Source organism: Misgurnus anguillicaudatus, chromosome 10 (genome assembly GCF_027580225.2).
Source record: "Misgurnus anguillicaudatus chromosome 10, ASM2758022v2, whole genome shotgun sequence".
Classification (NCBI taxonomy): domain Eukaryota; kingdom Metazoa; phylum Chordata; class Actinopteri; order Cypriniformes; family Cobitidae; genus Misgurnus; species Misgurnus anguillicaudatus.
Window position 1 is genome coordinate 18,106,345 of NC_073346.2, and position 25,318 is coordinate 18,131,662.

At 37.1% G+C, this 25,318-nt stretch overlaps 2 protein-coding genes, 7 non-coding genes and 3 pseudogenes across 10 annotated transcripts; 11 read left to right on the top strand and 1 right to left on the bottom strand.

Annotated features, from left to right (window-relative positions):
* The first annotated feature begins 589 nt into the window (after positions 1–589).
* leng8 (leukocyte receptor cluster (LRC) member 8) lies at positions 590–9,728 on the top strand. Of its 2 annotated transcripts, XM_073872019.1 has the most exons (16): positions 590–650; positions 788–877; positions 1,447–1,585; positions 1,697–1,834; positions 1,964–2,038; positions 2,136–2,562; positions 2,684–2,864; positions 3,004–3,170; positions 3,320–3,539; positions 3,830–3,982; positions 4,557–4,851; positions 4,953–5,054; positions 5,133–5,201; positions 5,281–5,410; positions 5,491–5,698; positions 5,780–9,728. In XM_073872019.1, the coding sequence occupies exons 2-16, from the start codon at positions 837–839 to the stop codon at positions 5,940–5,942; spliced, it is 2,508 nt and encodes an 835-aa protein (XP_073728120.1). In that variant the 5' UTR covers positions 590–650; positions 788–836; the 3' UTR covers positions 5,943–9,728. The 2 variants fall into 2 exon arrangements, with proteins under 2 accessions (XP_073728120.1, XP_073728119.1); XM_073872018.1 differs by having other exon boundaries at positions 620–877.
* Positions 9,729–11,271: 1,543 nt separating this feature from the next.
* Positions 11,272–25,308, bottom strand: tpi1b (triosephosphate isomerase 1b). Its single transcript, XM_073872022.1, has 7 exons — positions 25,121–25,308; positions 23,948–24,071; positions 23,770–23,854; positions 22,977–23,112; positions 22,793–22,875; positions 22,598–22,685; positions 11,272–11,902 (listed from the first exon to the last, which is right to left on the bottom strand). Exons 1-7 carry the CDS (start codon positions 25,230–25,232, stop codon positions 11,784–11,786), a joined length of 747 nt encoding a protein of 248 aa, XP_073728123.1. The 5' UTR covers positions 25,233–25,308; the 3' UTR covers positions 11,272–11,783.
* LOC141367575 (U7 small nuclear RNA) lies at positions 14,624–14,677 on the top strand. The gene has a single exon (XR_012371927.1). It is a non-coding gene; the product is annotated as a U7 small nuclear RNA (small nuclear RNA).
* Positions 15,284–15,340, top strand: LOC141367577 (U7 small nuclear RNA; annotated as a pseudogene).
* Positions 16,043–16,100, top strand: LOC129449413 (U7 small nuclear RNA; annotated as a pseudogene).
* Positions 16,366–16,419, top strand: LOC129449404 (U7 small nuclear RNA). The gene has a single exon (XR_008646146.1). It is a non-coding gene; the product is annotated as a U7 small nuclear RNA (small nuclear RNA).
* Positions 17,404–17,457, top strand: LOC129449407 (U7 small nuclear RNA). Its single transcript, XR_008646149.2, has one exon. It is a non-coding gene; the product is annotated as a U7 small nuclear RNA (small nuclear RNA).
* LOC141367579 (U7 small nuclear RNA) lies at positions 18,410–18,466 on the top strand (annotated as a pseudogene).
* On the top strand, positions 18,774–18,827 carry LOC141367576 (U7 small nuclear RNA). Its single transcript, XR_012371929.1, has one exon. It is a non-coding gene; the product is annotated as a U7 small nuclear RNA (small nuclear RNA).
* LOC129449409 (U7 small nuclear RNA) lies at positions 21,115–21,168 on the top strand. Its single transcript, XR_008646151.2, has one exon. It is a non-coding gene; the product is annotated as a U7 small nuclear RNA (small nuclear RNA).
* On the top strand, positions 21,748–21,803 carry LOC129449410 (U7 small nuclear RNA). The gene has a single exon (XR_008646152.2). It is a non-coding gene; the product is annotated as a U7 small nuclear RNA (small nuclear RNA).
* Positions 23,367–23,420, top strand: LOC129449412 (U7 small nuclear RNA). Its single transcript, XR_008646153.2, has one exon. It is a non-coding gene; the product is annotated as a U7 small nuclear RNA (small nuclear RNA).
* Positions 25,309–25,318: the final 10 nt, after the last annotated feature.

Here is a 25,318-nt window from a genome sequence, read left to right on the forward strand (position 1 = left end):
AGACTCAATAATTATTCCGACCCCCCTTTTTTGTATAGGCGTAGCCGAGCCACAATAGTGACATCTAGGTCTTTTTAATGAAAATCACAGTCAGGGACTAGACAACATTAATATTAAAGTAACAAATTTACTTTTAAAACTCTACATAAATTATAGTGACTGGTTATTTTGCACACAAACAAAAAATAAGTAAAAATCTATTAATGTTCATGAATTTTGCATATGCTTTTATCCAAAACAACTTACATTGCATTAAAGGTATACATTTATACCCTGAATATACCCTGGGAATCAAATCCACAACATTTGCAATGCTAACACAATGCTCTACCAACAAAGCTACAGTGATGATTCGTTTCTTAAAATATAGGCCATGAGGAGTCCTTCAGACAGGATTTGTCTGGTCACTGACAAAAATGCCTTTCTTTTATAATATTATGTAGATTCAATACAAGTTATGCACGTATGTGGTGCATTTAAATTCATTTTAATGAATTTATTTAGTTAGAAATGTCTCATTTGGTCTATGATTCAGACTAGCCATGTGCAGAATGTTCTCTCGTCCAATGAGAATGCGACTGTATTTCCGGTCTAACTTTCGGCAGCCATTTTGTTTAAGGTGTTGACATTAGACCGCTGAGCTTGGCGAAGTAGGTGACACGGATTTCATTGTTTCCTAATATCAACTCGAACTTGGTTTATTTAAGGTTATTCGGTAAAAACTACCATCGCGTGGATACTTTAAAACGATTGTCTACATATAGTGAGATTTTTTTTGTCTTTATAGGTTTACGTATAAATTTTAGGGGAGCTATTTCGTTAGCTCTCTTGGCAAAATGGCGGCGAACACAGCGCAGCAAGCACCGACACCGAGCTGGTAAGAGTCTTTCATTTACAAGACTATTTAAGAATCACACTTTGTACACACATTTACATTTTGTACTGTTACTCTAACTAATGTTAAACCGAATGGAAACTTTTAAAACGAGGTGAATGGTTATAAATATTCAGTGGCCTTTAGCGAACTTCCAAATAAGCAGGGACTTTTTATCGTCGGTTTTATAATCACAAATTAAAGACTATTATTGAAAATCATTACAATATTGAAAGGTGTTGACAACTATTTTACCAGTCTAGTGGTTCAATTTCTTGTAGCGTTTGGTCTGCTTGTTACAGGCCCACCCAAGCCACAGTTAACGTTACTGTTAAGTCAGTGCAGATTGTGATCATACCAACATTAGGATAAAATGATGCAATCTTCGCATGGTTAGTGTAAGAATTATGACCAGGTCATGTGCAAATTTGTAAATGTTGAGCATTATTATTATCAGTTGGCTGGCATAGCCAGAACAACCTTGAAATGTTATCTACAGATGAAGAATTAGCAGCTTGTGTGGCATGTCCAAAAATGTACTAGAGGTTTGTAAGTGTCTCATATATCCACAGGCCATATGGAGCGAATTCAAGTGGCGATAACCCAGCCCACGAGAACCCAGAATGGGAGAAGGCCCGACAGGCTTTAGCCTCTATCACTAAAAGTCAGAATTCGGCAAAGACGGCACAAACTAATCAGCCCAACCAACCGGTAAATATGTAGATGTTGTATTATGTGCTAATGGAAAAATAAGTGTATTTTAATGCATCACCTGTACTTTTTTTGCATTGGTGATTGATTTTTGGTCTTTTCTTTTCTTAGCCCGGGACGTATCCAACAACCATTACAGACTCTTCAGCAATGCAACAACAGCAGCAGTACTATCAACAGTGGTATCAGAGCCAGCAACAGTATGCTGGATATCCATATCCCTATAACTACTACTATCCTATGCCACCGGTAATTTTACATATACTTTTTTATATATCACAGTCTGTTATCCCATGCATACTTTAAAGTGAATGCTTACATCATAAATAGGAGGGTATGGTATGTTGTATATTGTAAATGTATGCTTTTTCTTTACAGTATGGAGGAGCATATCCTCCCGGACAGTATGGCGTTCCAGGGACTTACCAGGCACCCACTACACCCACTGGAGCTGTAAGAAGTTGTTTATCATTGTAGCGTACAGCTGGAAATTATTTTAAACCTGTATTGTCTGTTGTTTATTTATTCACTTTCTTACCCTCTCTTTTAGCCCTCTTCCATGCCTGTAATGGAAGATCAGTCCTCCAGTTATTCCTCCCAACCCAAGCCCCCTACTCCAACAACCCCTCAGCCTCCCTCCCAAAGCCCTACATCCTCTGACCAGCCCCCTCCCCCTCCTCCACCCTCTATACCTCCCCCACCCAATGGTCAGTACACACCAACTCCTTCCCAGACCCCCTACAGTCCTAATGGAGCAATGCCATACAGTCCAACTGATTCGAACTCGATGCGAAGCTACAGTCAAGGGCAGGTTCGGCCTTCGTACCAGGGTTACCAAGCTTCAGGATTTCAGCCTTCCCAGCAGCAGGGTCCAGGTCAAGGGGCATACGGAGGTGCAAGCAGGATGGATGGCAACAAAAAATCTAACCTTCCCAATATGAACATGGGTGGCCAGCAGTTGTGGCAGCGCATGAAACGTATGTGGTTTGTTGTTATTAAATGTTTCTTTATGTGTGAAATTCTACAACTGTAGCCTTTAATAGACATGTAACTTTAGCTAGGTGAATCTTACTGTAAGGTTTTTTGTCTGTTTTGCAGAGGCTCCTGGAGCAGGTGCTGTTAAATTTAATATATCAAAACGTCCATATGTTATGGCCAATCAAAGCTTTGCTTCAGGCGAGCAGTCCCCTGTACAGGGTTTGCCCAACGTGTCTACCACAGCAACACCTGGATCTGCGACTGCAACATCTACCGCTACAGCAGCAACGGCCCAAGCTCGGTAAGAGGACTGAGCAGTGTCTAGAATTAAGAGTTGTACTTATTAAAGTATGCTTGTTTTCCATCCACATTATTGGAGTGATGTTAAAACTTCCAGATTACATTTACAGGGATGAAAACAGATTTTTTTGTACTTGTAGACCTCAGGACTGGCCACAGGCCATGAAAGAGTATGTGCAGCGCTGCTTTACAGCCTGTGAATCTGAAGAAGATAAGGATCGTACAGAAAAAGTGCTAAAAGACCTTCTGCAGTCCAGGCTACAGGATGGCTCTGCTTACACCATTGACTGGACTAAAGAACCTCTCCCAGAGTAAGTTGCATCTTTAAAATGCAACGTCTACCTGATATTTATTTGCAATTTTGGGTTCTTGATACATGCATTATGCTTACGGGGGTCATTATGGGTTCTGTCTCTACCCAAACACTGCACTAAATAAATCCTTTTCTTTTCTGATCAGATCTGAAGCCCAAGCTGTCTCGCTGGGAAGCAGTTCCTCAACGCTCTCAGGAGAATGCTGTCGGGAGAGGTGGAGCCACTCGAGGTAGGGGCGGGCCCAGGCTGGGTAATTATAGAAATGTATTCTCTCAAAGAAGCCCCTCTTCCAGCTCATCCCGATCCTCGTCACGATCACCATCCCCTCACAGCCGAAACAGAGACAGGAGTCGACATCACAGGTAATGCACAAAGTTTAATATAAAGGCAGATGGTTCACCTGAGGTGTAAATTCTGTCTGAATGCAAAAGAGAATTTTAGGGATTTGACAACACAAGCCCTTATATAATTTGCAGTTCATACTGTTTTCAAATGCTGGTATGGGGTATCAGACATAATAATACACCACAATAATTGATCCACATAAAAATAGATCAAAGTTTGGTTGTGAACTTCTTAAAGAAGATTTTAGTAGATTTGGTAAATTGAGGAGACCAGCTGCAATTGATTGATTTATTTTTTTATTCAACAGTGACTCTGGCTCTCAGTCAGATAACAGCATGTCAAATGATGCTCGATTCCTACTGACCCGACGGCAACAAAAGGGTGGCCGAGGCCGTGGGGCAGAAAGAGGTCGAGGGGGAGAGAGAGGCAGAGGAAGAGGCAAAGCAAATAGAGGGCGGAGGTTAGAAATCCTCACTGATTGTATAACAAGAGGAAATCCCAAATAACTTAAAGGGGACATATCATGAAAATCTGAATTTTTCCAAGTTTAAGTGCAATAGTTGGGTCCTCAGTGCTTCTATCAACCTACAAAATGTGAAAAAGAAAAACTCAGTAACTTAGTTTTGGTACCATTCTCTGCAAGCATGTAAAAAAATAGGCAATTGTAATTTGGTTCCCCTTGCGATGTCAGAAGGGGATAATACAGCCCCTTAAGCTGCACTATCCAACCACAACACTGCCATTTAGTGCAGAGATCAACTCATTTGCATTTAAAATGACAAAACACCCAAACAGTCATTTCGTCACAAACGTCTCGCACCTACAAAGTGGCAATTTTAACATGCTATGATGAATTATCTATATTTGAGCTAGACCTTCATATAAGTACTCTGGAGACATACAACTTTAAAAGTCTTGTGAAATGTCCTTTTTAAATATTGTATTTAGGCTTTAAGTTTATATCACTTGGTTTTAAGTTATAACGCCAAAGATTGTCTTGTCAAGTTAAAATCTTTGGCTTTTTTATCTTTTAGGAATATGGAAGAGGCAGGCAGTGGTATTGGTAAGAAGCGCAAAGGTGGTAATGCTGGTCTTGACTTTCACGACCCAAATCGCGAAGCCAAGAAGCAAAGCCGGGCTGCACGCTTCCACACTAAACTGCGCACTGAGCCTCTGGTATTAAACATTAATGTATTCGACGTGCCCAACGGGACCCAGGAAGGGCTCAGTTGGGATGATTGCCCCATTGTTGGCACCTGCCAGGACATCACCAAAAATTACCTGCGTCTTACCTGCGCCCCTGACCCTTCAACTGTTAGGCCTGTTCCTGTGAGTGCTTCCGTGTTTCTTATCTTTAAGATCTGAATATTAGGCATATCTTTCAGTAAATACATACATTTTTGTTTGATTGTGTTTCTCTTGTTTTTCAGGTATTGCGAAAGTCTCTAGTTGCGGTTAAAGCTCACTGGAAAACCAGTCAAGATTATTTGTATGCATGTGAACAAATGAAATCAATACGCCAGGACCTTACTGTGAGTAAAATGTATCCGTCATCTACCTGCTTCTGTTTCTTTTTTTTTTCCTTGCCTTATATTGAATCTTGTTTTCAGGTTCAAGGTGTGCGTACCGAGTTCACAGTAGAGGTGTATGAGACGCATGCACGAATTGCTCTTGAAAAGGTATGAAAGCTTTTTGGCTGTCAGTGAACTCAAAGCTGTTTTTAGATATTTGGCCTTAACCTTGATGCTTTTCATCCAGGGCGATCACGAAGAATTCAACCAGTGCCAAACCCAGCTGAAGGCACTGTATAAAGACTGTCCTTCAGACAACGTAGGAGAATTCACAGCTTACAGAATTATCTACTACATCTTCACTAAGAACTCTGGAGGTATGTATATAGTTATTTAAAGAGCAGTTCAGCTATTGGCATTTTTACATTCTCATGTTGTTTTTTTTTTTTTTTTGTAGACCTGACAACAGAACTTGTGTACCTGACCCCTGAGCTTCGTGCTGACCCGTGTGTAGCCCACGCTCTCGAGCTCCGTACAGCTTGGGCACTTGGAAACTTCCACCGGTTTTTCAAATTATATCGGCAAGCTCCACGTATGGCCTCTTACCTTATTGACAAGTTTGTGGAGCGTGAAAGGATGCAGGCTTTGAGGGCCATTATCAAAACGTGAGTGCACGGAGATACACTGGTGTGCTTTTGTGCTAGTTGTAGTTTTATTATCTAAAGTTTTTTTTTTCTTTGCTGCAGGTTCAGGCCCTCTGTGCCGGTGGAGTATGTGCAGTCCAGCTTGGCCTTTCCAGATTTAGACACATGTTTAGCATTTCTAACAGGGCTTGGGGTTACATTCACCCCCTCTGACCCTAGCAAAATAGATTGTAAAGTCAGCTCAACATGTTTGTCCACCTCCTAATATGGGGAAAAGGGGGAGGGCCATTCTCACCTTAAAAATTACAGTACAGAGCTTATAAAGACAGACTTTAGGGACCATATATACACAATCAGATACACCCACAGTTTACAGCTGATTAGTTTAGAAAGGGGAATTCTGATTTTGTTTTTTTAACTCTTGTAGAGTCATGGACTTTCTGACAGATGGACAGTTAATAGATCTGTGATCCACTTAACAGATACACTCACTTAGGTGCCATTTTAAAACCCACTATAGCCTTCTCACCCAGCCCATTAGTATTTACTACTCACCAGTGCTTTCATTGGCTAGTTTATTCCTTTAAAAACAACATAACACGGCAAAGATCTTACCTGAGCAGTTAGAATAAGACCGATTCAGGCCGCTGGAAGTTCTCCCACATCATAGACCTCAAAACATTTTTAACCTAACAGTGTTGTGTGTTCATGTTTTTTTCCTCTCAAGCAAACAGCCAGAAATCTCAAGACAAGAAAACAAGAAGGTTAAGGAAGAAGATTGAATATAAAGTGAGGCGGTTTACACATGCCATCTCATCCAGTCTGTGTAAAGTCGAAGTCGCAGTGTAAGATGCAAGATGTCTGAACCAAAACAACCCAGGTGTCATGTTTGATGAACTTTTCAAGTGAGCTTTGCGGCATACCTGTGATCTAGGAAGAAGAGGATGGTTTGTATCTTTCCCCTTGCCTAAGATGTCTTCAGTAAGTCGGTGGAGGTGCTCTGTTAGTTTTCCAGCATCTTTAATCGTCATGCTTACACGTTAAGATTTGGACTGAGATATCACAAGAACCCACTGAGAGATTCAAATCAGCATTCACGTCGACCTGAAATCGAATCACCCAAAGATCCTTTCTCGATCTTTCCTCAATACCCAAGGAGTGCAGCTCAATGCAATGGCTGCAGCATTTCAGTGACTCACAAATTTTAACCCCACCCCTGCTGTAATCCCAGGCCAGATGTTTTAAAGTCCAGGTCTAACAGCGATAAGTTTGCCCACCAGCAGCGATCCACCGGAAGGCCGAGTCCCCATCACTCAACATGGATGGTCCTGTGCTTATCATGCATTAACCCTGACCGGGTCCTGAAGGAAAATCAAGAGCAGTTTCGTAGCAAAATGGCTGATGTTTCTTCTCCAGATGGTGATGTCAACTAGTTACCTAAACCTTGTGTGGCAAGTTCTATCCCGCAGGTGTTTGGAAATGCATGGGTTTGTATGGCTGTGTCTCCTTGTGCGATGTCCACATAAAAGATGAATGCGTGTGTGTGGCCGGTAAGAAGGACTTGATTTCTTGCAAAATCTCATCATCTCTTCTGCTGAGGTGTTGAAGTAAATCATTTTTCATCTATCATAAATGTCATTTTGTAATGAGCATCATCAGCAAAATTGAAGTATTAGTGACACCAATCACCTGTACTAGGACTCATTTACATGCATTACTGTGCAGCAGTAAGTCAAAGATTTATACATTATAGCAATTTCACAAAGTGAAAGATGGATAATCTATTGCTCCATGATCTGTAACGGACTTGATATTTGTGGCTTTGCAGTCGTCATACAGATAAAAACTCGCCTTTTTAGCATTTTCGATGGGAAATTCAACATTTATTTAATGACCTACCAGCATAGATCGGGTTTAGGAGGTTCGCTTGGAGCCGTTACAAGCAGAATACATCCCTGACACCTCATTGGTGAATTGTGTACATATGTTGAATGTAAATAATGTACATACTAAGATTTATTTTTCTTTATAGTACTTTGGTTTCATTGTTTTTGTTTGTTCCATGGTAAGTGTCTCTTTGATCCATACAGAAAGTTTGATGGCCGTTTTTAAAGTTTATAGTTTTTTGTTTTTTTGCGGAGCGTACTCATTGGTTTGCAGTTTGGTGTGAATAAGTGATTATTATAAAATGCTATTTCATGTCTAGGGAAGCCCGACATTTCAGAATTAATTTTCCATGTTATATGAAGAAGTTGAGCATTTTGTGAATTTGGAATATGCCAAATCTTTCTCTTGTTGATCATTACTAAATAGTGCTTGGGAGTGATACCTCCAAGTCATTTTTGTTCTTCACTTCCTCCGACTACCTGTAACTTATCAATTTTTGTTCATCAATGTTTCTCTTATGAATAATCCCCCAGATTTTTTGCCACCATGATGACTTCAACAAAACCCTTAGTAGTTTGTGAATAGACACACAAGTATATACACAACAAGAAAAAGATTTGGTTTAGGCACAAGTGAGGACACTGTTTTGTTTTACTATCTGCAGGCCTGATTACATTGATGCTTGGCAAACATTTCACTTTTCTAGAGTATGTTAAAGTTTAATTTTCTTTGGACACTTGTATTTGCAAATGAATTAATTGTTATGATAATTCTTGTTGACTTAAAAATGACATTGCATTCTGTTCTCTCCTCCTTACCTTATATTTCAACCCCTCCCACCCCCTGTCCTCTCTCTCTCTTCCTGCACTCCCTCATTACCAGATTCTCTTTCTTTTCTTGCAGTCCTGCAAAATTGGAGCAAAGCAAGAGATGAGCAGATGAGAGCAAAACTTTTCCAGAGACACACTGGAAATGGGCATTGAGACATCCAGACATCAGCTTTATTGAGAGTCTTCATTATGCTTGTCTGATGCTTGTGTCACATTGAGGAGAGCTTGGTGATTTCAATTTGCAATATTTCCCCTTTGATTTTATTTTACACTAAACTTAATCTTATGAATAAAGGAACAAACACTTGCCTAATGTCAGTTTCTGTTTTAGTTAACATTTAGTATAGTTTTGTATCGATATGTTTGGGTATGTCTTGTGTCCATTCTAATTAACATTGCTGGTTTTATCAATGATTTTTTTTTTTTTTTGACTGCTTAAGCATTTATTTTGTTTTCTTTTTTGCTTTTGTTTGTTTTGTTGGCTTTCATTTTTTTTCTTGTGTACACTTAATGGGTTTGAATTTGTATGTTGCTGTAGAATGGCAATGTAGACATACCTGGACATACATTTTTAAGTTTTGTACACCCAGTATGCTATAACAAAAGTCGATTAAGCAGTCATGGTATAAAAGCAGTTTGGTGAAATCCTCAAAGCTCTCAAAGTTAGCAGTTTTTATTGAGAATAAAATGTTGACATTTTGCCCCTAATGCATGTTAGTTGAATTTTGGCCTTTAAAGCTGTATTGCTCTCTCAAACAATGTTAATCTGATTTTTTTTTCATGAAATGTGTATTTGGCTATTCTGATATTGCAGTTGTGTAATTTTCTTTACAGCAGTTATTACTCACAGTACCATCAGTCTCCTCAAATATTGCTTGTCCTCTTCCTTACACCCGTAATTTATTTAATCTTTTTCCTGCATCAACTCTCTGCTTCTCTGCTTATATTTTTGCTTCTTGTATTTAGATTTGGCTCGGTGTATATCATGTTCTCTCTCTCACGAGTAATTCTGTTAATTGACTCTGCTTTGTTTCATAATTCTCTTTCCCATCTTTCTTTTCCCTTTCTAAATGTTTCTCCTCTATCTCCCTATTTCTTTCTCTTTGTGTCATGTTGTATATTGCGATGTTGTGGTTGTAGATTGGTTATATGTGCTCAGTGCTTGGCAGTAAGTATTTCCACAGGAATGTGCTTGTTACCGTTTCTTTTACAGCTCACCACTGAAAGTCCTAAAATCATATACATTGGAGTTTATGAATTTACTGCCTTTTGTAAATATTAATTTGTACATAATGAACCTACTTATCTTGAGAAAAAATAAAGTTAAAATCTAAGTGGTGTGTGGATTTACTTGTATAACACTAAGTGAAGTTTGGTAAACTTTTACTATCAATCTGATGTTTGTATGTTTCTGGCATGAAATATGAAAAATGATTCATTCAATTTACTTACCTTAAAAAAATTAAGTGGTTGCAATTAATTTAATAAATCTACATTTAAACAAAAAAGATTAATTAAATAAACAACTTTTGTTTAAATGTATCTTAAATAAATTGATTGCAACCACTTGCAATAAAAATTGAGAAATTGAATGCATTTTTTTTTCAGTGTAGGATGGTATAAGGTGCCCAAACTACATTCTGTTCATTAAAGCTGTAATAAGGTTAAAACTTTCAAATTAATACATTCAAGTTTGATACAATTTCTTTACATTGCCATTTACTACTTAAAAACATTTTATTTTACGTATAAGGGAATACACTATTTACCAAACATTTTGACCTTAGCTTTCCTTTCCTGTTGATTATTTTGTCTATGGAACTTTACATGTTAAAGGCCCACTTTGTAGATTTTTACCGGCATCTAGGGGTGAGATTGTGAATTGCAACCACTGGCTCAAGCTCAGAGTAGACTATGCAAGGCTGTGTGTTTGACCGTTCGCGCACACAGAAAAAACAAAGTATAGTTTATTTGACTTGTTTATACGCAGATGTTCGGTGCATGCGCATTGCGACAAAATGCAATAAATCTCCTGCCTTGTGCACTTTACGCGACGCCTCGCAATAGGGGCGTAGCCACGAGGGGGCCTGGGTGGGCCTTGGCCCCCTCATTTACATGTCTGCCCCCTCAGATTTCCAATTGCTTGAAATAAAATAAGAATTATTTAGTCTGATTGATAGATTGACCAATCAAAATGCTGCACGGTAAAATGCAGCTGTTTTCAAACTTGATTGGATTAGCTCATGTCACGTGTTATTGTGCGTAACTTACGCTATCATCTTCGCATTAGAGTTCATTAATATTTGGTGACAATGGCAGCTGGTGCGTAAAGTACAATATTACGCTTTTTTTTAAAAAAGCACGAAAAGATGAGCGAGAAGGAGAAAATGTAAACGGTAAATATGCTGTTTTAAATGTGTACAGATGTTAAGCTGTTTTATTTATTGGTGTTAAGCCATATTTATATATATATATATAGAGAGAGAGAGAGAGAGAGAGAGAGTTGCCCCCTCATTTTAAGATAGGACCCCCCAAAAATAAAATTCTAGCTACACCCCTGCCTCGCAGAAAAATGGACTATACTTCGGCATTCAGTCCAAAGCTTACCCCTCACTTTTAAAATGCATAAAGAAGCTACGAACAAATATGTTTTCATACTAGAAACGTGCCATGAAATGGTGCCTTCCATATAAGGGGACCTACACTTTAAAAATGGCTCATTCTAAGTTAATAAAAGCGATACAGTTTTTTGTTAGGTCTTTATACATTACTGAATTGCATTTTTGTCAAGAGATCCTTCTAAAAATTACACAACGTACCTTTAATATTTATTTTAAAGATTCGTGATAACTGGAAAAAAAGTCAAAGTAGGCCTACTCCGCTATAACATTTATTAGAATATTTTTGGCTTATCCTTAATGTATATAATGGTAAAACACATACAGTAAGTGCCTCGTTCAGGACAGGCCACTCCGGGAATACATAAACTCTTTCAGGGACAAGAAAACATTGGGATAACCACATTCATGGAAAGTAGTTTCATTTGAATTAAAAAGACACTTAGGTTGATTGACTTTAGATTGTTTATGCCGTACACACATATATGTTGGTAAACATTTTTCAAGTAAAGGCATGGGCTCTAAGCCCGATCAAGGTTCATACATGTCTGTAGTCCACTACAATAGTGTGGATTAGTAGTAGTACACTTGATTGCACATCTTTATGTGGAATAAAACCTTTATAAGTGTGTTATCTTTGTCAATCTGTCCCTTTAGTATAACAATGCAAAAAAATAACAACAGACAACAAATTCACAAAAACACTTTCTAAAGACAAGGGTTGAAGACCAGACCAAAGCTGCAAAGTTTACATTTATGATGTTTAGTTCTTTATGCTTTTGCGTTAATAATGTCAATGAACTCCGGTTTCAGGGAAGCACCGCCCACCAGGAAGCCATCCAAATCTTTCTGAGATGCAAGTTCTTTGCAGGTTCCACCAGTGACAGACCCTGAAACAGTAAACAAACTTTGAGTTAAAGAGGTATAAAAAAATATGTTCTTTTATTTATAAAATAGCACCACACATCACATCACATCTGTTTTCTGACTATATTTGGGACTCATTTTGGACGGAGTCGTCATTAAATCTTTTAAAAAGTCAAACAAACCTTTTTGCTTAAAACCTTAATAGCACAGCTTCACTCGTACTTATAGTGATAAAGTACACTTGCACCGTGTTGGAATGTGTAGCTGTCCATGAAATCGTCTCGCTCGTAGCATTGAAGGGGATGCTCAAATGTGCATAACCATAATGCCTTTCACAAGTTACATATGCTTTTTTGGTGTAAAGAGAGATTTTTGATTATTGTTAGGAGTATTGTTGGATTTAAAAGTTTAAACAAAAATACAAATTTCTGTAATGTCATAAATATTCATGTTCAAATGTCTTATAGGCATGTATGTGGTCTTTGTTCAAATTGGAATACCCATAATGGCATTAACATGCTTTACTACAATTGGCTCTGGTGTTCTTTCAGTCACCATGAGTGGGACACCCACTTAATTGATCAATTAATATAATCAAATATTTGCTTTTCTGGGCTACAACAAGGTTGATTAGAGGTAAAAATTAAATATTTTTGTCCAGGATATTTTTGTGGTCACATTTGCATACACATATTAACGCCTTTCACATTATAGCATAATGGTTGGGCATAAAAAAAAGTTTGGTTCCGGTTGGTTGTCAGTTTAGGTCATGGGTCGGTAGGGAATTTTTTTTTTTTTTTTTACAGTGGCAGCAAGGGATAGGTAGGAAATTGTTAAATATTTAAATTGAATAGCGGATATATTTGAGGTGACTTTGGCCATATTGCGTGTTTGTCTCACGCAGCGCAGAACCACCGATGTCCACGGATTATTAAGACAACATTTAGCTGGTATATAGCTGGTATATCAGTAAAGATCATATAAGATGCATGAAAAACATGCTAGTAAGTAAGGCATAAATAGATTAACTTTGAATGAATATATTAAAAGTAGAACAGGGGTGTAGAAGAAACACTAATTCTAAACTGAAAAGATAAACACAAAACCCATCGAAAACCACTTTAAATATTTATTAACAACAGCAGTAAATACTGTCAAGATATGTACATTAATTTTACTGTCATGCAGATGTATTTTATAAGCTAAATGGTTTCTGATAAAAGTGATTTAAGACTTTTAATGACAAATGTCGGGAGGGCATTATTGTTACATTAAAATGATGCGCGAACCTCTCGATGGCGGGTTTCTTTTGATTTCGCTGATATGCGCTGAATTTCTCTTTGCTCTTGCACTGAGAGTGTGCACGCAATTTATATCTAATCAATCACTTCCATGCAATTGTTTTATCTTTCCCGAAGTGTGTATGCGCTCAGACTGCGTCCTCTTGTGCATTCGCAAATCCATCAGCTCTCGCGCGCTCTCTGGAAGGTGACGCTTTGGTCCGCAACGCCCCGCTGATCGCGTGCGCGTCTCTCAACAGATCTCTGTGCGTTGCTCTGGGTGCAGAATGCTCATGGAAGTTGTAGTTTCCCAGTGTCGCATTGCGTATTGTTTATCATTTCGCATAACTTTTAAGAAAACAGACCCGCCTTACGGCCGAAATCTTACCCGCGTTTGGCGGTGTTAATGTCAAGCCCTGGTCATAATACCATAAATTCAAATATTATAATTCACTTACTGCCAGCAAAAATGAGCCTTGGTTTGTGCTCTCTGGAAGAGAAAAGCCCACTTGCATAACGTTGTTCAGCTCGTCTTTTTTTGTCTGTAATTTACAACTTTCGGCGGGGCAAAAGATCACGTTGCTGTGCACGAAACAGCTCGAATGCACACCAAAAATTACCACTTTACCAGTGCTTTTGTAAGTGGCAACAACGATCTGTGAACTATTGTGTTAACGACTGTTTAGCTGCTTTGTTTGTTGCTGGAGGACGCGTGCTTTACAAAAACGGTGCTGTACTAAAAGGTAAATTATAGTTCGCCTCAAATTTTTTTTTATTTGCGTATTTATTTAATGTGTATTATTTCTTCCCCAAGCTCATAAAATAAATTTGGGTCGCACATAAATTGGCAGGGTCGGTCGGAAACCGGTGTTGTGTCGAACTCAGTTCCCCCTATGTTTCCCTTTAGTGTAGTGCTTTTATAGCGTTTTCATCACGTTACATTTAGAAAGATTAAAGATTTGAATTGGTTATACTAAAAAGGCATAATATCATGTATTTTATAATACAATTTATTAAATATTTCATACATTTGACAGTTTTCTATTAGGGTATTTCTTTTAAAATATAGCCTGTCTTTTTCTTTTTTTTTCCTTTACTGGTTGTTTTAAAAATGTAATGTTTGCATACATAATTAAATAAATATAATACATATAATATGATTCATACTGTAAAAATAATTGACTTACCATTAAGAACAATACAGATACATTACAGAAATGCACACATATACATCTCAGTAGCCATTAAAACTTTAAATATATAAATAATAAAACCTATAACGTGATGAAGGCGCCAGAAAAACACTACACTGAAGGGAAAAATAGGGGGAACATAGGGGGAACAGACTTCGAGACAACACCGGAACCAAACAAAAATTTTTTTTAGGCCTTGGTTGTTTCAGTCACCCTAAATGAGAAACCCACTGGATATCATAGTAGACCCTCACTTAACTACAGCTACTTGTAAATTTGCTCTTTTAGTATTTGTCCAGTAGGTTTTCTGTAAAAGGAAGCCCCTTTTGATTGTTAAATGAAAGATTTAATATAAAGTTTTGATTTACTAATCTTATAGCAGATCTCTACAGGGTACTGTTGTGGGGATGTTTTTAATATTTCTCAGATTTTCATGAAGCGCAAGTAGGTACCTTCTACTAATGTTTAACCCCAATATAAACAGCACTTTGATCTTAGATATTTTCTGTAAAATTGGCGGAGAGCCGTCTGGTGTGAACACAAAATGCGTCCAATAAATGTTCTTTAAAGGGATCTAGTAACATTGCCGTAACATTTACAGAACGCTTCCTGTGTAAAAAAAGCAGAAACTATGCCATAAGGGGCAAGCCGTAGTGAGGATGCACTTAATTATCATTTAGCTCTTTGACACAAAACATTAAATGCAGATTAACCGGCTTATATCCCAAGATTCATTGGGCACAGGTGACAACATTTAAGTTTCTGGCCTCTAAAGGACCCAGCCTGTAAACTGGGACCCAGTTCATGTGGATTGTATGAGTAGACGTGTTTAAATTTGCATAACCATATAGCACTGACAGTATCTGCAGTCACCAAGAATGAGTTTCCCACTAAAAAAATAGACAACATTAATTCCACAACAGATTATTAGAAATTATTATTTACTATTGGTATTTGTCCAGCAGGTTTCCTTTAAAAGGAAGCCCACTTTTTGGTTTTAAAAAAATATATTTTTCAAGACAGTGCAGATCTATTTTATCAACCAATATATAGTGTAATGTCTATATGTTGTTCCTTGTTAAAACAACCTGTTTTCAATATCTTTAAGTGTTGAATAGAGGTAGAAATAAAATATTTTTGTCCAGGAACAATTTAGGTTGTGTAAGTAAGTGTGGTCACATTTGCATACACATTTTTATTTCTCAGGTTTTCACAAAGTGTAAGTAGGTAATCCTAATATAAACAGCACTTTAATCTCAGAAATGTTCTCTAAAATTTGCAGAGAGTGGTCTGGTGTGAACACAAAAGGCTTCCCATAAACGTTGCTCCTTTAAACGGGATCTAGTAGCATTGCCGTAACATTTACAGAACGCTTCCTGTGTAAACAAAAGGCAGAAACTATGCCATAAGGGGCAATAAATTATCATTCAGCTCTTTAACACAAGACATTAAATGCAGATTAACCGGCTTTGTATCTTATATCCCAAGATTCATTGGGCACAGGTGACAACATTTAAGTTTCCGGCCTCTAAAGGACACAGCCTCTAAACTGGGACCCAGTTCATGTGGATTGTATGAGTAGACGTGTTTAAATTTGCATAACCATATAGCACTGACAGTATCTGCAGTCACCAAGAATGAGTTTCCCACTAAAAAAATAGACAACATTCATTCCACAACCGATTATTAGAAATGTACTATTTTCTATTGGTATTTGTCCAGCAGGTTTCCTTTAAAAGGAAGCCCACTTTTTGGTTTAAAAAAAGATATTTTTAAGACAGTGCAGATTTATTTTATCAATCAATATGTAGTCTAATGTCTATTTGTTGTTCTGTGTTAAAACTACCTATTTTTGTCCAGGAACAATTTAGGTTGTGCAAGTAAGTGTGGTCACATTTGCATACACATATTAACGCCTTACACTTTATAGCGTAATGGTTGGTAGTTTCAGTCACCCTAAATGAGATACCCACTGGAAATCATAGGAGACCCTCACTTAACTACACCTAAACGGAAATTTGCTCTTTTAGTATTTGTCCAGTAGGTTTCCTTTAAAAGGAAGCCCCTTTTGATTGTCAAATGAAAGATTTAATATAAAGTTTTGATTTACTAATCTTATAGCAGATCTCTACAGGGTACTGTTGTGGGGATATTTTTGTTATTTCTCAGATTTTCATGAAGTGTAAGTAGGTACCTTCTACCAATGTTTAACCCCAATATAAACAGCACTTTGATCTCAGACATTTTCTGTAAAATTGGCAGAAAGACGTCTCGTGTGAACACAAAATGCGTCCTATAAATGTTCTTTAAAGGGATCTAGTAACATTGCCGTAACATTTACAGAACGCTTCCTGTGTAAAAAAAGCAGAAACTTTGCCATAAGGGGCAAGCCGTGGTGAGGATGCACTTAATTATCATTTAGCTCTTTGACACAAGACATTAAATGCAGATTAACCGGCTTATATCCCAAGATTCATTGGCACAGGTGACAACATTTAAGTTTCTGGCCTCTAAAGAACCCAGCCTGTAAACTGGGACCCAGTTCATGTGGATTGTATGAGTAGACGTGTTTAAATTTGCATAACCATACCCTAATGTGTTTATATAATGGGTAGTATCTGCAGTCTTCAAGAATGAGTTTCCCACTAAAAAAATAGACAACATTCATTCCACAACAGATTATTAGAAATTTACTATTTATTATTGGTATTTGTCCAGCGGGTTTTCTTTTAAAGGAAGCCCACTTTTTGGTTTAAAAAAAATATTTTCAAGACATTGCAGATCTATTTTATCAATCAATATATAGTGCAATGTTTATTTGTTTTACTGTGTTAAAACAACCTGTTTTCAATATCTTTAAGTGTTGAATAGAGGTAGAAATAAAATATTTTTGTCCAGGAACAATTTAGGTTGTGTATGTAAGTGTGGTCAAATTTGCATACACATATTAAAGCCTTTCACTTTATAGCATAATGGTTGGTTGTTTCAGTCACCCTAAATGAGATACCCACTGGAAATCATAGGAGACCCTCACTTAACTAAAGCTAGTTGGAAATTTGCTCTTTTAGTATTTGTCCAGTAGGTTTCCTTTAAATGGAAGCCCCCCTAAAATGTCAAATGAAAGATTTAATAAAATTCTTGCTTTGATGATCTTATAGTATATATATCTATAGGGTATTGTTGTGAGAATGTTTTTATTAATTCTCAGGTTTTCACAAAGTGTAAGTAGGTAATCCTAATATAAACAGCACTTTAATCTCAGAAATGTTCTGTAAAATTTGCAGAGAGTGGTCTGGTGTGAACACAAAAGGCTTCCCATAAATGTTGCTCCTTTAAAGGGGATCTAGTAACATTGCCGTAACATTTACAGAACGCTTACTGTGTAAACAAAAAGGCAGAAACTATGCCATAAGGGGCAATAAATTATCATTCAGCTCTTTAAAGGGGACATATTATGAAAATCTGACTTTTTACATGTTTAAGTGCTATAATTGTGTCCCCAGTGCTTCTATCAACCTAGAAAATGTTAAAAAGATCAACCCAATAACTTAGTTTTGGTAAACCATTTTCTGCAAGCATGTGAAAAAATAGGTCATTGTAATTTGGCCCTTATTGTGATGTCAGAATAAGGTAATACTGCCCCCTTTATCTGCACTTTCCAACCACAGCACAACCATTTAGTATGGAGAGAAAGAGAGAGATAAAATATTTGACAGCACAATTGAGTTTCAATTGCAACAAACCACCATCATTGTGATCAGTGGTTGCACTTCATCCGCTCATTTGCATTTTAAATGACACACCCAAAATGGCACACTTTTGCTCAGACCTATTTTAGACTTAGTTTACATCTTAAAAAAAATCTCATAATATGTCCCCTTTAAGTTTCTGGCCTCTAAAGGACACAGCCTCTAAACTGGGACCCAGTTCATGTGGATTGTATGAGTAGACGTGTTTAAATTTGCATAACCATATAGCACTGACAGTATTTGCAGTCACCAAGAATGAGTTTCCCACTAAAAAAATAGACAACATTAATTCCACAACAGATTATTAGAAATTATTATTTACTATTGGTATTTGTCCAGCAGGTTTCCTTTAAAAGGAAGCCCACTTTTTGGTTTAAAAAAAAGTTATTTTCAAGACAGTGCAGATTTATTTGATCAATCAATATATAGTGTAATGTCTATTTGTTGTTCTGTGTTAAAACAACCTGTTTTCAATATCTTTAAGTCTTGAATAGAGGTAGAAATAAAATATTTTTGTCCAGGAACAATTTAGGTTGTGTAAGTAAGTGTGGTCACATTTGCATACACATATTAACGCCTTTTACTTTATAGTAATGGTTGGTTGTTTCAGTCACCCTAAATGAGATACCCACTGGAAATCATAGGAGACTCTCACTTAACTACAGCTAGTTGGAAATTTGCTCTTTTAGTATTTGTCCAGTAGGTTTCCTTTAAAAGAAAGCCCCTTTAGCTTGTCAAATGTAAGATTTAAAGGGGCCGTGAATTGGTCGATTTTATTGCTTTATGACGTTGATTGATGTCTACTTATGCATTTCGCGTTGTTTTTACATTCAAAAACATCAAAAGCAATAAGTAATACGCTATTTTGTAACATGGATTAGTGGCTGTCTTGAGAAATGGTTCGTTTGAAGGGGCGGGCCGCATTGAAGACCTGAACGTAAACACCCACTGCTATGATTGGACAGCTTCATTCCCCGTCATTACATGTAGGGAAATGTTTTAAAAACATTAATGTGATAAAAATAGCAGCCGAACACAAAAGATTCTGGGTGCTAAACATGATACACATAAATGACAATACGTATATTAAAGTAGAAACAAAACTCGACGTGACTAAATTACCGTATAAAACACAGTAAGCGTGCATCCGAATCTAAACTGCGGCTAATAAATCCTTATCAATAACTTTGTATATTTCTATTGTGCTTGTGAGGTTGCTTTTACATTCACGTAATGTTAAATACCACAGTTATATGATAAAAAATAAGCTTTGTTGAGTGTTTGACCTTTCAAACGCAACTTGCCTAAATTACCGTATAAAACACAGTAAGCGTGCATCCGAATCTAAACTGCGGTTGATAAATCCTTCCTTATAACTAACTTTGTATATTTCTACCTTTAAATTACAGTCGTATTGTTAAGTGTTGTACCTTTATTAATCGTTTAATGTTTTTAGTAAATTAAAACAGTCAACAAACGTATTTAGACACGGATGTTACAACAGGACACATCAAGCAATCTCTTTTAACAAAGCAATAGTGAAACGCAGTAACTTAAATAAAGTAAAATGTCTTACTGTGAATTATACTGCTGTGTCATTGTTGTCAGATCCAATATAAGTGGTGCTTCTGACTGAGTCTCTCTGCAAATCCAGCATCGACTTCTTTACAAATGAATCCATGTCCACAACGTTAACAAACGCTCCCCACACGAGCTGGAACTTCTTCAAAAGCAAACTTTATCCAAGCATATTGCTAATGTTAAGTTCCAAGCCTCCGAATTGAAGTATTTAGCTTCTGTGTTGTTCCCATGGTTGTTCCCACGCGGTTCTTTCAAAACCGAAAAAGCGTTTCCATGGTATCATAACAGATCACCGCGTCAAAATAAAAGTCTCTCAGAAAAAATGTATTTAAAAAGTCATTTTGGTTAAATTTGTCAATCTTTAAAGACATGTTTACTTACTGAGACACACGTGTCACGCGAAGCTGTGGGCGGGGCTACAAAAGTAGACTTGTCCTTTTGGTTATGGGGAGGTGTTTCAATTCTACTTTGACGTCATAGATTTCCGAATTTTAGACTGGAGTTTTTAGCTGGCTTGGTGCCAAAGACGGTTATATTTCAGTAGCACGGACGTTTTCAGTTCTGAAACTTGCAGGATGTTCATTTAAGTATGATGACCTCTTATATAACAAATTATCAAGTTAAAATTGAGTTTTTGATTCACCGCTCCTTTAATAAAAAGTTTTGATTTACTGATATTATAGCAGATCTCTACAGGGCACTGTTGTGGGAATGTTTCTATTAATTCTCAGATTTTCATAAAGCAGAAGTGGTTAAGTTCTACTAATGTTTAACCCCAATATAGACAGCACTTTGATCTTAGATATTTTCTGTAAAATTGGCAGAGAGCCGTCTGGTGTGAACAAAAAATGCGTCCTATAAATGTTCTTTAAAGGGATCTAGTAATATTGCCGTAACATTTACAGAAAAGCAGAAACTATGCCATAAGGGGCACGCCGTAGTGAGGATGCACTTCATCGCAATGATATATCATTTAGCTCTTTGACACAAGACATTACATGCAGATTAACCGGTCAATTCTTTGTAGCCTATATCCCAAAATTCATTCTTAAGTGTTGAGTAGAGGCAGAGCTAAAATGTTTTACGGATAATTTGGGTGCAAGTAGGTGTGTTTACATTTGAAGAGTTCAAATGCAAAACCCTCCAAGTGCTTCTGACATTTTAAGGGATTCTGCCAACAAAGCAATATTTCTCAATGGCCTGAGGTTGGGATTAAGCAGATTTTAAGCAAAAGTAAATACATGTTGAGAAAAGATGTATCATTATCTCATTTTTGTCAGAGGTTGCGTTTAGTAGCTTTTGCATCTGAGCTCCTTATTTGCATACTCATAATGCCTTTCACTTTATAGCATAATGGTTGATTGTTTCAGTCACCCTGAATGAGATACCCACTAAGAATCATAGGAGACCCTTACTTAACAACAGCTTGGTGGAAATTTGCTCTTTTAGTATTTGTCTAGTAGGTTTCCTTTAAAAGGAAGCCCATTTATGATTGTGAAAATGAAAGAATTGTTAAAACTTTGAGCTTGAAGAATATATTTCAAGCATGTTTTTTTCATTAATGAGGAGATATTCTTAAGCTTTGAGGGATTTCAAGAAGTTTACGTAGATTTGTTTTACTCATGTTTATTCCATTCACATAGCACTTTGATCACAGAATGATGAGTTTTTTGTGGGCATGTTAAAGCTTAAAACATACCCCATAGGTTTTAAGCGTACAAGTTTTGATAGTCCTGGTACCTTTTATAGTTTTAAAGCAAGTATTTTAGACTGTTGAGGAGAAGTCCAAATTTACATGTTTCATGGAATAAAAAAATTAAAAAACGCTCAATGTGTGTTTCTAGTTTTGTTAAACAATATATTAACCTGTTTTCAATATTTTAAAAACTGAATAGAGGTAGAGCTAAAATATTTTGTCCACACACCATTTGGGTTGTGTAGTTATGTTTACATTTGCATACCCACATTCCCTTTCATTTTATATACAATGGTTGATTATTTGTAGTCACCCTTAATGAGATACCCAGTGAAACTCATAGGACACCCTCACTTAACAACAGTGAGTCAGAAATTCACTCTTTTAGTATTTGTCAAGCAGGTTTCCTTTAAAAGGAAACCCCCTTAATGTTGTTAAAATCAGAAATCTACATCTATATTAGGAATGTTAAAGTATTTAATAGCATGCATTGTTAAATGTATTTTCCTACAAAGTAATGGGTAATTTTGAAGCACACTTAATGAAGCTTTGAAACATTTACAAATATTTTGATTCAAATCATTGGTTTGGAGCCAAACTGGCCAAAGTCACGTGATTTTAGGAAACGAGGCTTCATTATGTTATAACTGTTTCGAAAATCCGAAGATTCACCACTAGGGGGAGTTGATCACAAATGACTAGTGTAGGTGAACTCAGGTCAGTTTTATTGTAAAAGTTTATAAAACATTACCTACATTTTATCTACTTTTTGTTTATAGAGAGATTTAATTACAAAAATGTGCATAATTAAAAATGGAGTTCGTTTTAATGATTTGTTTGCCATAAATAAAACTAAAAACACAGAATACACTTTCAATTATGTCTTAATTAAATTAAAACAATTTTTATCTTAAAAACATATTTTTAGAACAATCTTGCTATTATTTTGTAAAAAGTGTCAAATGTTTGGACAGATCTTGCTGCTTTTACACTATTTCGACCTGCAGGTGTCGCCAATGTGTATGGTGTTTCGAACGCTTCGAAAAACTGAATCAATTTACGAAGCAATTGGTCCAATTGATTCAAAGCTTAGTTTCTTCCATCAGTATGCCTACAATCAGCATTGCTAGTAGGAGTACTGGATGAAAGATTCTTTTAGGAAACCCATAATGCATGGTGCATACAAAAGATTGACAGTAAATGATGAGTGATTACTGACCTCCATAGATGATCCTGACAGAGTTGGCAACAGCCTCTGAAACATTGGTCTTCACCCACTGCCTAAGCTTCTCGTGCACCTCCTGAGCCTATAGAGGAGTAAAAAATGGATTTACCTTCACTGTACATGACGAGTGAACATTTTCATGAATCCTCTGGGAAGTTATAATCTAAATGCTTGTGCTGAAACCTTTACCTGTTGGGGTGATGCAGTTTTTCCAGTGCCGATGGCCCAGACCGGCTCATAAGCAAGAACCACTTTGCTCCAGTCTTTAACATTATCTAAAAGAAATAAAGATGCAGACTTCAAATACACAATCTTTAAAAATCACAAATTATAGTTTAGGATACAGTATTTCTTTAAATACTTAATTAAAAGATATCTGCGATGAACTTGGTCTGTTCAAAAACAACTTTCTCAGTGATTCCAGCCTCCCTCTCATCCAGCTTCTCCCCGATGCAGGCAATCACACCCAAGCCATTCTCAAGAGCGTGAGCCACCTTCTGTCCAATCAGCTGTCAGGAACAACAAACATTAGCAAAAGTGGCAACAATATCATCAAGATTGGTATTAGTGATAATAGTGATGTAATATAATCAAGACAATTGTATTTATTGTGTTTAAGGCTAGTTTTGTAGTAAATAAAGTGTGATAGCTTAGTGGAGTGTGATTTGCATAGTGTTTCTATTGCTTATGCAAGACTGGGTAACCATCACTGTGGTGCCCATTGAAAGTGAAGAGAGCAGTTCACAAATCACACGGTTAATTGGAAATTTGCTCTTTTAGTATTTGTCCAGAAGGTTTCCTTTAAAAGGAAGCCCACATTCTGTTTTGTAAAGAAAGTATTAAAACAATGCTGATTTGTAGTTTAATAAGGTGCATATGAAATTATGTGGTTAACCATTTGACGCTGCATACATATATAAAAATATTATAGATCTGCAACGCCAGGACTGTATATTAAAAAGAGCCATTTAAAAAGTATGATTTGATTCCTGTAAGTATCTACTTCACTTATATTTGATTCATACATCGTTATGGCTGACATATCTTTATGTGGACTCTAGGTGGCAGTAAAACTCACATTCAGGAATTTTAGTGTACCATTTTCATTGACTACACATTGGCTGCCATGAATACACTTAAATTGAATGCATAAGGCAATGAGTTACCTCATCACTCTCTCCAAACACATGGCGTCTCTCGGAGTGTCCCAGAATCACCCATTTTACTCCACAGTCCTTGATCATCGCAGGGCTAAAAGAAAAAACAGATCCCAGATAAATATTGTGACACTGATTATTTTATCTTCATCATGGATGAAGTGTCTTTGGGATTTTTGCCTTATACCTGATCTCTCCAGTGAAGGCACCCTTTGCCACCTTGTAGCAGTTCTGTGCGGCCACATCAATCTTGGGGTCCAGCTTGGACCTGGCAAAGTCGAGGTAGATGGTTGGGGCACCACACACAACCTCTGCAAAATGAAAAAGAAAAGATGAGCACAGCTATGACTCAGAAAATCACCCATTTTAATCTATCTTAAAAATTAACTGTTGAACGCAATGTTGAATACTAAATTGAATATGAATGGTTTTACATTTAAATGCTGATCTTTATGGGCATTTATATGAGGTGGCATTTATACTGTAAAATAATCTTGGGTCAGACTAAATTAAACACGGTTCGCCACTCTAGTGTAAAGGTCACTCATCTTTGGCAACTGGATCCTCTTCACAAAGGTCAAAGTGTGCAAGAGAAAAGGTTACTGATGTGACTGCATACTACAGAGGCCATGGTTACTTATAAACTATAACGCACGTATGAGACTGTCTGTAGTCTACAGTTATATATGAGCTGTTTACTGTACGCTTCGTGTTTCAGTCCGTGAATAAAACCATCAATGAAACTGGCGCGGTAGAAACGGTACGACTTTACCGATTCAAAGTCCAGTTTTGGTGTTGACAAATCTGAAATGAATTATTTGTTTTCCCGCGTTGCGCATAAAATCATCACCGCAGTCACGCTTACATTTGACAGGGCCTGAACATGCACGCGGACGCGAGGAGGCTACGTGCTGCAAATCACACACCCATTCAAAGCTTTAACCCTTCAATCACGACGTAGGATTTACATCATTCACAAAACATGACAACGACATCAAAGCTGGTCTGTAAGGTTATAATAAGCAGATTGTCATTTTTTGCACTTTAATTTATAACAAGACACCAATGTTAGGATGCAAGTTATCCTGGATACTGAAGTGATTGAGTGTATGTCACTCCAACCGAAATAGCTAGCATCTGTAAAGAGCATTATTCTTCACAGCTAAGTTATTATATAACTACATCCGGTTACGAGAACATACGATGAGTTAGCTATATGTTTAATCGTGAACGGGCATTGACTATCTGTCAAAAGTCCTCCTTTTTAACTAATGTCATCTCAGGGTCAATGCAGCTAACGTTACCCCAAAAGGCCTGGGTTTGCAGTGCTAGGGAAGAGCAAGCTATATGATATACGCACCGGTGTCTGGGTTCAGTTTGGCGCTATTCAATGTTTTGGCGAGCTCTTCGATGCTCTTTTTGTCGCCGTTCATTTTCCAGTTGCCACCGACGAAAAACTTCCTGCCAGTCATGATTGCAGAAGTCCTGACTTGATTACTGACTTTAGTATACAGCAAAGGATACCGTTCAGTTGAAGAGACAGCGAGAAGTGATGCTA